Source organism: Myxine glutinosa, chromosome 6 (assembly GCF_964187855.1).
Source record: "Myxine glutinosa chromosome 6, kmMyxGlut1.1, whole genome shotgun sequence".
NCBI classification, from domain to species: Eukaryota; Metazoa; Chordata; class Myxini; order Myxiniformes; family Myxinidae; genus Myxine; species Myxine glutinosa.
This window is the reverse complement of record NC_136266.1, coordinates 134349719-134366310: the sequence shown is the minus strand read 5'-3', so window position 1 is coordinate 134366310 and position 16592 is coordinate 134349719. Positions and strand designations below refer to the sequence as shown.

The window sequence follows — 16592 nt, the reverse complement described above, 5'->3', positions numbered from 1 at the left end:
ATAACAGGATTTATTATACACACAAGCAAAAAGGAAGGAGCGATCAAAATTATTTACAAGCAATGGATGGAAGAAGCAGTCACACAGTGCATCGTTAGCTTATACTAGTCTATTTACTTAACCCCAGGACAACGATTAGGACAGACGACGTTCACACTTACACGGGGGATATTGCAGGCAGGTATGGCTTGAGGATGGATGGTTGTTTTGGGAGGCAATGGAGGGTCCAGCGTCGATTGCTGCCTGGCGCGTCCTTTTCGTGGCCTGCGGCCCCTTAGCTGCCCCCTTAGCTGCAGCGCAGCTGGTCGCACGATGGCTCGCACACACCTGCTCGTTCAGGCGTCTTCCTTCTCCCCAGCAACAACGAGCGACAGCAAGCAAGAGGACGGAGTCAGAGCAAGAGGACGGGGTCAGAGCTGGAGCGTGGAGTGCGTCCCGCGGCGGCTTATATTGGTCTCCTCACCGAACCTTCACGCACTTTCTCGGGGGTTCCCGCTCCGCCCTCTCTTAGCCAAACCCCTTGTTCTGGGTTGGATGAGCGGGGCCGACTTTCTCCTCCCCCCTATGACGAGGGGGGCGACCCGTCTTCTCTAGCCACTCCCCTTGTTCGTAATGGCCGCAAATGGCGAAAACCGGTCAGCAGCTGCAGGTAATGCGCCGTCACGTTGCACAGCAGTTCAGTACTGCAATAAACGGTTGCTGTGAAAGCTCAAGTGGGGGAATCCCTGGCACTTGAGCTGCCATGGATCATCGGAGGGGCCTACGCTTTATTTCGTTTGATGCAATGCAGAGTCAATCTAGTGGGAAACACATATTTAGCCTACATAGAATAAGGAAATAAACTATTTAAAAAGATATATCGTGGCCTGTGTGTAAGTTTCATGGAATTAACTAGGAGGACGGCTGCGACCATTATTTACATTACGAGGGTGTTACACACAACAAAACCATACTTTTCACATTCGTTACACTTTCTCCAAAATTGTCACACTTCTCAAAACCGTTACACTTCTCAAATTCGTTACAATATATATACACACACACTAGTGTGTTATGGTTACACATTGTAAGCAATAACAAACCATGCTTCATATGTAGGTGCATAATAAATAGAAGCTTTATGATTATAGGCATGCATCACCGACCTGCTGCTAAATATCAATTTTGATTTATTTATTTATTTATTTTACAGTTGCATTTATGGTTTTTACATAAATTTTCATTGAGATTTATATTTCAGTTTATAGTCATAGAAATTACAATTTTCAAATGGTACATATTGATTGAAGTTTTTGGGGTTTTTTTCCAGACACGTTTGCAGTTATTTTACTTAAATTTTCATTTAAGGATGCTTTTTCTTTTTACCCTTACCACCGGAGAGGGTATTGAATTTGAGTCCATTTGTTTGTCCGCACAGAAAAAAATATGATTTTCTCTGCAACTATTGGTCCGATTGACAGAAAATTTTCAGCGTAGGTGCACCTCTACCTGTAGATTTTTATGCCTTCGTCGACGAATTCGTTTATGTTTTCAGGTTGTCCGGCTGTCCGTCCGTCCGTCCGTCCGTCCGTGATAGGTTTTCGTTACCGCGATAACTTGAAAACGTCTGAAGGGATCTTAGTCAAACTTGGTGCAGGTATGTATAATGAAGTAAAGATGAACTGATTATATTTTAGGCTCACGAAGTCAAAGGCCAAAAGTCAGAGGTCATGTTAGGTAAAAATTCTGTTACCGCGATAACTTGCGAACCAGTGATGGGATTCTCACCAAATTTGATACAATTATGTAGAATGATGTAAAGATTAACTGATTCGATTTCGGGGTCAAAAGGTGAAAGGTCAAAGGTCAAAGTCTGTAATATGTCTATAACTTGAGAACGGCTGAGGTGATCCAAGTCAAACTTGGTACAGGTGTGTATCCTGATGTAAAGATTAACCGATTAGATTTTGGGGTCCCAAGGTCAAAGGCCAAAGTCAGAGGTCATGACAGGTAAAAATGTGATAACTTGTGAACAGCTGAAGGGATTTAAATTAAAACTTGGTACAGGTATGTATAATGATGTAAACATGAACTGATTAAATTTTGGGGTCAATAGGTCAAAGTCTGTGATAGGTCTATAACTTAAGAACGGCTAAAGGGATCTAATTCAAACTTGTTACAGATATGTATAATGATGTAAAGATTAACTGATTAAATTTTGGGGTCAAGGGGTCAAAGGTCAGAGGTCATGTAAAAATGTGATAACTAGAGAACAGCTGTATGGATTTAAAACAAACCTGGTACAAGTATTATAATGATGTAATAATGTGGGCGGAGGCATATCGATCGACGTCGTGTTGTCGAAGAGTGTCGTTCTAGTTTTAAATGAAGGTATTTTAAATGAAGGGGATGCTATTTCCGGATCTGAGCTAGAGTGGATCAACAAATTCCATTGCCAGTATATATAGTTGTAATTCCAAGCTGTGGAATAGATAGCTGTTTGCTGTGCTGTGCCAGGATAATCGCCACCAAGATCCCCAACAATTGGTTCCAGTAACGTGTCGGGACGCGTCAGCAAAAAGCGCACACTCATCGCTGTGTCAAATTTGAATGGCGGCCTCATGGATCTTTTCCGCACCCAGTCTCACATCTCCTGCATTCCTCAATTTGCCTGTCTTCCTTCAACCCACCTTCTCTCCTCCCTGGGCTCCACCCTCGCCGTTCGTGCCATACCACGATCGGAGCGCAGTGTTCTCGCATATTTCAAGGAGCTCGAACACAGAGCCCCCTTTCGTGTGCGCGAGATGGCACGAGCGGCGCGAGCGTGTGCCCTCCTGGTAAGTCTGCTGATGTTTGCAGGCTCGGCGTGGGCACAGGACCAACCAGCGGTCGACGCGCTAACCGAGCGGTGCCAGTCGACCGAGGAGGCAGCGCTCAAATTCACAGAGCAGTACAACAACGCAGCCGAGAATGTTTATTATCAGAGTGCTCTGGCAAGTTGGACTTACAACACCAATATTACCGAATACAACAGGGACAAGCAGGTAAGGATACCCTAGCTTTGCCTTTCTCAAAGTTACCATCGGATGCACGTTAACAACAGAATCTTATGAGCTATGGTGCTAAAATCAGGAACCAAAGTGCAACAATAAACCAAAGCCGGCATGGGTGAGCCGAAAAAAAAGGAAAACCTGTACTCAGCTCTTCCCATTTTAATTCCCACTGTTTTCATTGACATGTGACAGACACTTGGATATGCTCGAGTTATAATGGGATGATGGTTTTCGTGGTACTGTAATTAAATGCACTCACAAAAATACATAAACTACGATCATGTTGTGATGGGAAAAGTAAGTGATTCCTCCTCCTCCCTTCCAAACTAGACACATAGTAAATATTCCCATATGCTTCCCACAATACATTCAATGTATTTCTATTCACGTTGGAAGATTTGGATAGATATGACCATGTAAGCACAGCCTTCTAAAGCATCACTATTTTAAATCTATATGAGCATATTGGAGGTAATGCATATGTGTGCGTATGGATATTTCAGTTTTTTCTTTTTAATAAATTTGCAAAACTTTCTAAAATCTTGTTTTCTCTTCGTCATGATGGGGTATCGAGTGTAGATTGACGAGGGAAAAAATGAATTTAAACGATTTCAGCATGAGGCTGCAACATATCAAAATGTGAAAAAAGTGAAGGGGTCTGAATACTTTCTGAATGCACTGTATTCAGAGGTACACTCTGTCCCATGGAAGTTACACTTACAAATTGCTTCCGAAGAACCAGGCTATGCTTATGCAATTTAATAAACCATTCGTGTAAGACAATGACATTCTTTTGCTCCTTCAGCTGACATTTTCGTTCAGTTTCAGTTTCAGTTTCAGTAACACACACACACACACACACACACACACACACACACACACACACACACACACACACACACACACACACACACACACACACAGAAACACACAGAAACACACACACACACATAGTAACACGCACAAAGTATCTCACCCAGTGACACACACACACAACACAGTAACACACACACATAGTAACACACACACACAGAAACACACACACACATAGTAACACGCACAAAGTATCTCACCCAGTGACACACACACACAACACAGTAACACACACACATAGTAACACACACACACACAGTAACACACACACACACACACACACAAAGTAACACACACAAAGTAACACAAACACAACACAGTAAAACACACAGTAACACACACACAGTAACACACACACAGTATCACACACACAGTATCACACACACAGTATCACACACACAGTATCAAACACAGTATCTCACACAGTATCACACACAGTATCACACACAGTATCACACACAGTATCACACACACACACAGTATCACACACACACACAGTATCACACACACACACAGTATCACACACACACACAGTATCACACACACACACACACAGTATCACACACAGTATCACACACACACACACACACACACACAGTAACACACACACACAGTAACACACACACATTAAAACACACCACAACACACACAAACACACACACACACACACACACACAGTAACGTACACACATAGTAACACACACACACACACACAGAGAGAAACAAACACAGAAACACACACACACAGAAACACACACACACAGTAACACACACACACACACAGTAACACACACACACACACAGTAACACACACACACACACAGTAACACACACACACACAGTAACACACACACACACAGTAACACACACACACACACAGTAACACACACACACAGTAACACACACACACAGTAACACACACACACAGTAACACACACACACAGTAACACAGACACACACATACATAGTAACACAGACACACATACATAGTAACACACACACACATACATAGTAACACACACAGATAGGAACACACACACACATACATAGTAACACACACACACATACATAGTAACACACACACACATACATAGTAACACACACACACATACATAGTAACACACACACACATACATAGTAACACACACACACATAGATAGGAACACACACACACATACATAGTAACACACACACACATACATAGTAACACACACACACATACATAGTAACACACACACACATACATAGTAACACACACACACATACATAGTAACACACACACACATACATAGTAACACACACACACATACATAGTAACACACACACACATACATAGTAACACACACACACATACATAGGAACACACACACACATACATAGGAACACACACACAGATAGGAACACACACACACAGATAGGAACACACACACAGATAGGAACACACACACAGATAGGAACACACACACAGATAGGAACACACACACAGATAGGAACACACACACAGATAGGAACACACACACAGATAGGAACACACACACAGATAGGAACACACACACAGATAGGAACACACACACAGATAGGAACACACACACAGATAGGAACACACACACAGATAGGAACACACACACACACACACACACACACACACACACACACACACACACACACACACACACACACACACACACACACACACACACACACACACACACACACACACACACACAGGAGGTCGGGGGAGGTTGCAGAGGGAGGATTGACGAAGGGAGTGAGGTGAGTGGAAGTGGGTTGGGGGGAGGGGCGGTGGGAGAGGAAGGGGAAATATATACGACATATACATGTGGGGGGGGGGGGGCTTTGACAGCCTCTTCCGTTTTGGGGGAGCAGGAAGGGAAGGAGGAAAAATTTACCCGTACAGAGTGCTTTAACCTCAGTGTTGCCCAGGTAAAAAAGGAAATTGTAATACCCTCTGCCACCAGGTGGCGATACACGGTACACATTTGCATCGATAATTTACGCTCCTCTCCCGGTCCCCCACACCCCTGCATGAGGCCGTGGTCACATAGCCTATGTTACCCCCCCAAACAAAGTTGTGTTTGTATTTGTACCCCGAGTAAAGTTTCTAAGCATTTATAGCTAAGTACCTGGCGTTGCCGAGCAGTGGAGGGGGGAGGAGGGGAGGGGAGGGGGAATGGGGGAAAGGGGAGGGGATGGGGCGAGAGGGGGATGGGGGTCATGGGGGGAGAGGGGAGGATGGGGGAAGGGGGAAAATGGGAGGGGAGTGGGGGAGGGGGTGGGGAGGTAGGGGGTGCAGTGGATGGGGGGTGCAGGGGGTGGGGGGGGACGGGTGGGAAGGGGAGGAGAGGAGGGAGAGGGGGGAAGGGGGAGGGGGGGAAGGGGGAGGGGGGGAAGGGGAGGGAAGGGGAGATGGAGGGGAGGGGAGGGGAGAGGGAGGGAAGGGGAGGAGAGGGGGAGGAGGGCGGGGAGAAGGGGAGGGGAGGCAGGGGGAGGGAGGGAGAGGGGGGAGGGAGTGGAGGGAGGGAGTGGGGAGAGGGGGAGGGAGGCAGGAGAGGAAGGGGGTTCATCACCTTTTCTTTGAATATATGCTGGTGAATGTGGCGTTCATCACGTTTGAGTTAAGTGTGATGCCGACCAGGAAGAAGAAGAAGAAGCCTTACTACCAACTTCGTGCACTTCCAGGATTGTTCGATTTGTTTGTATTCAAATGTCTGGTGATTGTTTTGTGGTGGGCACAAGGGACAACAATTCTGCGCACCAGTGGGTGGCGCGAGCGTCCAGGCGGGGAACGAAAATGCATGCCCCGCCTTTCGACCGATCGGCCATGCCCGGGGGCAAGGCGTGGCCTCTGGACATATATGCGGGCTCTAAGCTCAAGCCCGCCCAGTGCTGAAATGCGAGCTCTTAATAAAGACCCTTTGTTTGTACCAACGCGTTGTGGCCTACCTCTCTGGCAATCGAGTCGTGTGTGCACAGCACCACACTGGTGACCCCGATTGTTCAGCCGTTGTTGACCCCCGAACGCGCCATGGCTACCAACGCCGTCGCAATCAAACCCCCGGAGTTTTGGGAAGCGCAAGCCGACGTTTGGTTTGTGCAGGCCAAAGCTCAATTTAAGCTCCGAGGCATCACGGCGGACGAGACCCGGTACTACCAAGTGGTCGCCGCCCTCGGGCCCGGCACTGCCGCCCGAATCGTGTCCATCCTTCGGCGCCGGCCGGGCGACCACAAGTACGAGGCGCTCAAATGTCTCCTCACAGAGGGCTCACAGAGATCGAACGTGCCGACCGCCTCCTGGACATTCCCGCCCTCGGCGACACACGACCATCCGTCCGGATGGATTTCATGCTGTCCCTGCTTGGAGACCAGCCCCCAGATTTCTTATTCCGGGCGCTTTTGCTACGCCAGCTACCTGTACAGGTACGCCTCGCGCTGGCCGGTTCCAAAATTAAGGAACCCCGCGCCCTGGCCGGAGAGCCCGACAAGGTTTTCGTGGCCTGCGACACGCGGTCGGTTTACGGTGCTGCCGTAGTGGATCCCGGGGCAGAGGCTACAGCGCCCCCGGCTTCCCTCGTGGCCGCTGCTGCGCCCCGCCCACTACCGCCGCCGCCACCACCATGGCCGCTGCGGCCATCACCACCGCAAACCTGGTGCTACTACCACGCCAGGTTCGGCCGCAAGGCTAAAACATGTCGCCCGCCGTGCTCTTTTGACGGGTCAGAAAACGACCGGGCCGGCGCTCATTTGCGGCCCTGAGCGTCGGCCATTCCGGCAGCCTCCTATTCATCACGGACACCTTGTCCGGGTGCCGTTTCCTTTGCGACACAGGAGCGCAGGTAAGCGTCCTCCCTGCCTCCGCGTCCGACAAGCAAGCCGCTGGCTGGGGCCCCGCTTTGCTTGCCGCCAACGGTACACCCATTCGCACATTCGGGAAGCGTTGCCTCTCACTGCGGTTCCGAGGGCAGCGCTTTCAATGGTCATTCGTCACTGCCAGCGTGCCAATGGCCCTGCTCGGTGCGGACTTCCTATGTGTGCATGGCTTGTTGGTCGACGTTAAGCGCAGACGTCTCGTCCAGGCCGAAACCTTCAGCTCGCTCGCTTGTTCACTGAGCGGCTCGTTGAGCGGCTCACTGAGCGGCTCACCGAGCGGCTTGCCAAGCGGCTTGCTGAAAGGTTCCGTCCCGGCGAGTGTTGTTTGCACGCTTCCGGCAGCAGACAACTTTACCCGCCTCCTAGACAGTTTCCCGGCCCGCACGCAGCCCACCTTCTCAGCGGTGGCCGTTAAACATGCGGTGGAGCACCATATACCCACGGTCGGGCCGCCGGTCTACGCCCGGGCACGCCGACTCGAACCCACGAAGCTCGCCGTGGCGAAGGCGGAGTTCGCCACGCTGGAACGGCTGGGTATCGTGCAGCGCTCAAACAGCGCTTGGGCCTCTCCGCTGCACATTGTGCCGAAGCCCGGCGGAGGAGGGTGGCCGTGCGGTGACTACCACCGGCTCAATGATGCCAACACCCCCGACTGCTACCCGGTCCCGCATATCCAGGACATTTCCGCCCGGTTGGCAAACACGACCGTGTTTTCCAAGGTGGACCTCATCCGGGGCTACCACCATGTCCCGTACAACCGGGCGATGTCCCGAAGATGGCCGTCATCACCCCTTTCGGCCTCTTCGAGTTCCTGCGAATGCGTTTCAGGTTGAAGAATGCGGCCCAGGCATTCCAACGGCTCATGGACAGCGTCTTGCGCGACTTACCTTTCATCTATGTCTACCTGGACGACATCCTAGTCGCGAGCGCGTCCCGGGAGGAGCACCTGCTCCACCTCCGCACGCTTTTCGAACGCCTGGGCTAGCATGGCCTAATCATCAACCCCGCAAAGTGCCGTTTCGGCGTCGCCACCATCGACTTCTTGGGACACCGCATCACCAGGCACGGGGCCGTCCCTTTACCGGCCAAGGTGGAGTCGGTCAGGGATTTCCCACGACCCCGCACGATCAAGGGGCTCCAGGAGTTCCTGGGCATGGTAAATTTTTACCACCGCTTCGTGCCCCACGTCACCCAGCTACTCCGCCCCCTGCACGAGGCCCTCCGGGGCAAGCCGGGCAAAGGTGACATCGCCTGGTCGGAGCCGATGGCCGCGGCGTTTGCGGGCGCAAAGCTGGCCCTGGCCAACGCCACCATGCTGGCGCACCCGGCGCCCGATGCACCGATCGTCCTCACCACTGACGCGTCGGACTACGCGGTGGGCGCGGTGCACGAGCAGTGGGTGCGTGGTGCTTGGCAGCCGCTGGCGTTTTTTAGCCAGCAGCTTCGCCCGCACGAACGCCGCGACAGCACCTTCGACCGCGAGCTGCTCGGGCTCCACCTGGCGGTCCGACACTTCCGCCATCTGCTGGAGGGCCGCCCGTTCAAGGCTTTCGTCGACCACAAGCCCCTTGTGTTCGCGATGGCCAAGGTCGCCGAGCCAAGGTCGGCACGGCAGCAGCGTCAACTCTCTGCCGTGTCCGAGTATACGACGGACATCCGTCACGTGGCGGGTAAAGACAACCCGGTGGCGGATTGCCTTTCCCGGTCCGTCGCGCACGCGGTCCACCTCAGGATCGACTATGCCCGGATGGCGGAGGACCAGACCGCCGACCCCGGCGTCCAGGCCTTGCGGACCGCATTCACGGGCCTCTGCGTCACCGAGGTGCCGTTCGACGCCGCGGGCGCGGCCCTCCTGTGCGACGTCTCCCTCAGCCGGCCTCGCCCCATCGTGCCCGCTGGCTGGCAGCGCCCAGTGTTCGACGCCATCCACGGCCTGTCCCACCCAGGCACGAAGGCCTCCCAGAAGCTCGTCGTGGCGAAGTTCGTCTGGCATGGCCTCAGGAAGGACGTCTGCGACTGGGCCAGGACGTGCCTCGCGTGCCAGCGCGCAAAAGTCCACCGCCACACCCAGGCCACGTTAGCCCCGTTTACGGTGCCGGAGCGTCGGTTCGACCACGTGTACGTCGACTTGGTGGGACCTCTGCCCCCCTCGCGGGGGTTCACCCACCTCCTCACCATGATGGACTGCACCACACGGTGGCTGGAGGCCGTCCCATTGGCGCCGACGTCTGCGGCTGATGTGGCGCAAACCTTCATCGCCACTTGGTTTGCCCGGTTCGGTGCCCCCTCAGACATCTCATCCGACCGCGGCCCCCAGTTCACCTCGGAGTTCTGGGCGCGGTGGCGCTAGGGCTCGGCGTAAAACTACACCGCACCACGGCCTACCACCCCCAGGCCAATGGCCTGTGCGAACGCTTTCATCGCTCGATGAAGGCCGCGCTCCGGGCCAGCCTCCGCGATGGCAGCTGGGCCGACAGGCTCCCCTGGGTCCTGCTGGGCCTCAGGACGGCGCCCAAGGACGACCTGAACGCGTCCGCGGTGGAGCTGGTCTTCGGGCAACCACTGCGGGTACCGGGCGAATTTATCCCCGACTCCATGGCTCCTTGGTCCGCGGCGCAACAGCGCTCCACCCTGCAGGAGACCGCTCGGAGGTTCGCCCCGGTGCCGACGGCACACCACGGTTGCCCGTCTTCCCACGTTGCCCCGGAGCTTCGCACGGCGGAGTACGACTTCGTCCGGCACGACGCCCACCGGGCACCGCTATGGCCCCCCGTCCGACGGGCCCTTCCGCGTGCTGGAGACCGGGGACAAATATTTCACCGTCGACATCGGCGGTGCCCCGGATCGTATCTCCGTGGACCGCCTCAAGCCGGCCCACCTCGATCTGGACCACCCCCCGCAAGCAGCTCTGCCTCCGCGTCGAAGCCGCCCCCCGGCGGTCAGACCCCTGGCACCCCCCCAGCCCCGCCGTCCCGCTACCATCCAGCCCTGCACGCATCGCCAGGGGGCGTTTTTCGGCCGGGTCATCGGCTTCCCCACAAACTCACCCTTCAGGTGCGTGGGAATTCTTGGGGGGCGCGTGTGGCGGGCACCACAGTTTTGTATTTATTTCTGCGAATGTGTACTTGTATATAACTGTCATTAATTTTAAAAGGCTTAGGCACTATTGAGCGATTTTTTTTAACCCTTTGAGTACGGATGACGTCCAGTGCCACAACCCACGAAAAGGTTTTGTGTACGGATGACGTTACTATAAATAGATCGTCAGTACGTGGTTGCATTGAATTTGTACACTGAACTACTGCCTGGAGATTGTTTATAGTTACTCTGGCCAAAATTAATCCCGTACCGGGGGTATTTTTATCCAAAAAAATCCCGTAATCAAAGGGTTAATTATGTTTACTTCGTTTTTAACCTCTTCAAAGAGGTTTTAACTCTTTTATCCTCTTTAACCTCCTTTAAAGAGTGATGGAAATGAATGTAGAAGGAAGTAGAGGACGGGGAAGACCGAGAAAGACTTGGCTAAAGATGGTCGAAGAAGAAATGCGGGCAAGGGGGTTAACTCGGGGAGATGCAGAAAATCAGGCAAAATGGAGAAGATTGTCATGGGGACCGCAAGGCTAACCCCCACTCTACCAGGGAAAATGGCCTAAAATGCCTGTTGTTGTGTTGTTGTTTTAACCTCTTCCACCTTTTCTGTTACCCTCGTTATTTCCCAGTGTGTCCCCACGAGTTCCCCCTCTAACGTCACCTTATCCGTTTCCATTTTACGTTCAATCATGCTTATTTGTCCACTCATCGCCCATTCCTTAACCTCCATTACTTTGCCCATCTCTTTCATCATCATTGTCACCTCATCATCCGGTGTTCTATACTCCCTCTTTACGGCTCCCAGATCCCCCTTGATTTCCCTCTGGACATTTTTTTATTATTTTATTACGCCAGTATTTTCCAGAATGTGTTTAGTTTAATTAATTATGTCCTATGTCCTTCCACCCCATTCCTGAATCCTTCCACCTTCTTCACGTTCCCCATCTCTCCTGTCAGTCTGGCTTTGCTCTGCTTCAACTCTTTCTGGACACCGATCGTACACCCCCTTACCTCTTTCTGAACTGCCGCCATTTCCCTGCCCATCACTTCGCCCATCTCCCGTTTGATTTCCCCGCTCATCACGTCCATTCTAGTGTCCATAACTTGCATTTCGCCACTCATTCTTTCACTCATAAACTCCATTTGTTATTTGAACGGGGCCATAAAGAGCCCCATATCGAGTGGTGCTGGCCTTGTGACCTAAGTTCCATGGGTGCCGCAATTCCCCAGGAATCTTACTAGAATTCACCAAATGTCTGTCCGTTCGAAGGTACCGCAAAAATGGCTCAACCGATCGCAACGATATTTTGGGTGGGTATTCCTGGGACCCCTGGGAGTAAAATAGGCGATATTGTTTTTCCAATTTTTCCAATTTTCCAGTTTTTCCAAACACGATGGAATAATATTTACCGATATGAACAGTGATGTGGCTTTTGTTGAAATTTTACAAATACTGTTTATTCTACGTACCAGGAGAGAGTAGATCGACTTTTGACGAACTCTTCCAATATAAACGTGAGGCTCCGAAGTAACATGGCAGCGTGTGCAAAGCGACTGAGAAACAGGTGTAGCGGCCGCTTCCGTGTTACAGATTAGGCACGCACTCTTCACACAAAAACGTGCGACTGAGAAAGACGTGTCGCGGCCGCTTCCGTTTTGCAGAATTCAATCTTTTTTCAAAATGGGCGCCATGTACTGTTTAGATTTTGATGATTTGCGTGTGATATGATTCAACTGATAGTGCTGCAGAATGGTGGAAGAATTGTGCACTTTTGGTGAAAAGCATGAAACTTTGCACAGTTATAGAGTTTTACCTACTGAACAATATTGGATATGGGGCCAACTGATTTTTCCCAAGCTGGCCGCCATTTTCAAAATGGCCACCTCCATGGGTGAAAATTACCGATACAACCATATAATTGAATATATTTCCTGTGATTGGTTTGAAAATTGACTAGAAATGTAAAATGTCACCAACTTTTACCTTACGGTTCACATGTTCTTCATTTCTTAGCCAAGATGGCTTCCAAATTCAAAATGGCTGCCACATGATAAAATGGTGACAAACATATGAAACTGTATTATGGTAATTGTATCATGCATCACATTTAAAGTTCTTAAAGTTATTCTGTGTATTATCTCATGCATTCATCCATTCATTCATCCTTCATTTTCTTCTTTCAGATCAATATGTCCATACCACAGTGCGTGGCGCCCTTCATAGTATAAGACTGTAGCTAATAGTTGTAAAAGCAGTGGTGGTGGTGTTGTAATCAAAATACTAACAATGGCTAAATCTTTCAAGATGTTAGACCCCAGACAACGTCCAGAAACTCCTACAACATCTGAATCATCGGCGCCGATAGATTGGACAAAATGCATTTTGTGTCAAGAGACAGCAAAAGAACCACTGCGATGCCCTGCCGATTCAAAGGACTGATATTGACATTGATACACTTTATGGTAATCTTGCAAGTAATTTGCTAAGATTCAAAGAGCTTCGGAGTCTTCCAGATAGTATAAATTTAGCAAGGTTAGACAATGGAACAGGAGTTGCTACGACTCTAAAGTCTAATGGAGCTAAATGGCACAAAAAATGCAAGGATAGGTACAACAATACCAAACTGCAACGGGTAGAAAACAGGAAAAGAGATGAGAGTGAAACCAACTGTGACTCACCAAAATAAGAAAGTCACTCGTTACAGCAGTGGTGGTGCAGCCAGGAAATCGCAAGACACTTGCTTCTTTTGTGGTGTAAAATCAGATAAACTTCATGAGGCATCGACGGATGAAACTAGACAGAAATGTTCGGCGATGTGCAGAAATTATAAACAATTGAATAATTGAACAATTAATATTATAAACAAGTAAGAAAGTAGTATTTTTACTCAGTGGCGGCCATTTTGAATTTGGTGGCCATCTTGGAAAGAAACTGAATTGGCCCCATATCCAGAAATGTTCAGCACATCCAAAGCTACATCTGTGCCAATTTTCATACTTTTCACCCAAAATGCACAATTGGTCTGGTATATTGCACCATTCTGCAGCACTATGATGCTTATATGAATCGTTTAAAACAAAAAAAGCCTTCAATTTCTGATATTTTGCCTTTTCATTTGGGCCTACCAATTGAAGCCCCGCCCATAGGGTGGGTCCCATTGCTAGTATATTAAAATTCCTGAACGTGACATTTTCCTTGTTTTGGTTCTTCTCACGCTAACCTTGTGAAATGACCAGAGTACCTCCACTCATGCGCTGATAACACCATTTATAACTAGAACTGCACTCAGTAGAGAGCATACCTCCGTCTGGTTGGCCATACCACTCAATGGTGAAGATCCACTTAAAAAAATTAAATAATTCGCATATCCGAATCCATATTCTGATCTTCACCAAAATCGAATCTATTTGTCCGTGTCAGACACCCAACCGGTCCACCAAGCTTCGTCCAAATCTGTCCATAACTTTTTGAGATATCCTGCAATGTATAGTTTTTGGCCATATCTCCCAATAGTGAAGACTCACTAAAAAAATTAAATAATTCTCATATCCGAATCCATATTCAGATCTTCACCAAAATTGACTATATTTGTCCTTGTCAAACACCCAACAGGTCCACCAAGTTTCGTCCAAATCCGTCCACAACTTCTTGAGATATCCTGCTATGCATAGTTTTTAGCCCGATCTCCCAATGGTGAAGAATCGCTTAAAAAATTATAGTAGCCGGATCCAAATCCTGATCTTCACCAAAATCTAATAATTTCGTCATTGTCACATACGCTACATCTCTGCCAAATTTTGTCCGAATCCGTCCACAACGTTTTGAGATATTTTGTTCACAAATAAACAAACAAACAAATGAAAACTCAACCCCCCTGATTTCACGTTTTGGGTGAACTTGAGCTTGACCTTGGGCCGAGAGAGTTAAAAATTGGGCACAGTATATTCCAGGTCAAGGCAAATATGTGTGTAAAGTATGGCGATGCTTTGTGCAACGATGTAGACGTAGTAGTGTGCACAGACAGACAGACAAACCAACCAACCAACATACTTGCCGGAATCTTTTCTGGCAAGTAACAAACGGACAAACAGACACGGGTAAAAACATAACCTCCAAACGGACAAACAAACGGACAAAATGCACCTTTTGTGGCACCGGTGATCAGGTTCAGAGGTGATCGATTAATTTAATTAATTAGCAATTGTTCGGAACAGAATCCCCGGGTTTGAACCAATCGATTATATTTAGAGAAGGGATTTAAAATGTATCGATTCACAGCCATTCAATAACGTCAATACGTCCACCGTGACGTGGCGCCGATCAAGCACGATATGCATGTCATGTGTGAGAAATGACGTCATCATTTAATTTTTTTATAATTGGAATCGGTAGCATAATCGGCGCAGTGTTGTGTGCAGTTTGTAGACAACACCGTGTCGTGTAGATTATGCAGTGTTGTGTTGAAAAACTCTACATTGTCCAGAAAGATCAAATATGATTACAGTATTTCCCCAAAAAAATTTTCAGGTGTACAGTGTGTCCCAGAAAAGGTAACTTTGTGGAAAATCCTATTATTATTGCATTTTATAGCACAAAAACATTACAGTGTGGCCCAGCAAGGCCAAATATGGTTGCAGTATATCACAATTTATTTCAAGTGTATAGTGTGTTCCAGAAGAAAAGTATCACTTTGTATTAATATCACCACTTTAAATTGCCCACCGGAGGTGGATGAAATGGGCACTCCCGTCCGCAGCGCCCAGAGAGTGGGAGAGCCCATTCTGATAATAAAAATAATTAACAAACAGCAAAAAAAATAATTCATAATGTAATTACAAATCATTTCTTTGGAAAGAAAGAAGCTACATTTCGGAGGGCATAAAAAAGGGAAGGGACTGAAAGAGGCATTTATGGAACCTGAAAGGTGTTGTGACAAAAAAGCACCAGTCATCAGAATCGGAAGGTCGAAAAAAATCAGCTGTATTTGCATATGTATATGTAGATTGCCACCATTATCTACTATACGAGAGCCGTTGGTCTCTGTGTCATCATTTTTCCCAGAGATGGATGAACAGATCTTTGTCAAACGTTCAGAGGTTCATTGGGGACTGCTTGGGAGTGTTTAGGCAAAAAAAAAAAACAAGAGTATTTTTAAATTCTTTTTTGGGGATTTAATAAAAATCGATTTATAATATCTGAGCCTTTTTGATTTATGACAGTTATATACAAGTACACATTCGCATAAATAAATACAAAACAATTACCATTCATTTGAACACAAATAATCAAACAATTCCGGAAGCAGTCGAAGTTGGTGGTAGGGCTTCTTCTTCTTCCTGAACGTCATCATACTTAACTCAGAAACGTGATCAACGGTAAATTCACCAGTATACCGTCACGTGAAAAAGTAAGTACACCCCATGTAAAGTTTTTACTTTTTCAACATATTTCAACATACAGCTATTTGATCTTCATTTCAACAATATTGAGAGATAAAGGTGATATAATATAACAAATATCATGAAACATTTACATTTTGTAGTCCATTGTATAATTTAAATAAACATAAATACAAATTTCACATGTGGAAAAAGTAAGTACACCCTTGGCTCTAATAGGTGGTATTGCCCCCTTTGGCAGAAACGACCTCAAGTAGGCGTTTCTTATAACTGCCTACCAGTCTCTGACATACTGCGAGAAATTTTTGC

The 16592-nt window shown here is 48.4% G+C and overlaps 1 protein-coding gene across 4 annotated transcripts in view; it reads left to right on the top strand.

Annotated features, from left to right (window-relative positions):
• The first annotated feature begins 2351 nt into the window (after window positions 1–2351).
• ACE (angiotensin I converting enzyme) overlaps window positions 2352–16592 on the top strand; it is a 149408-nt gene continuing 135167 nt past the window's right edge. For 3 of the 4 annotated variants that reach the window (XR_013623864.1, XM_068121110.2, XM_068121111.2), the window contains exon 1: window positions 2474–3023. Coding sequence is in view for 3 of the 4 variants with exons in the window: in XM_068121110.2 (XP_067977211.2) it covers window positions 2601–3023 (423 nt within the window). In the remaining variant the exon portion in view is untranslated. Of the gene's footprint in view, window positions 3024–16592 lie in introns of all 4 variants that reach the window. The other variant, XM_068121109.2, reaches the window with a different exon arrangement.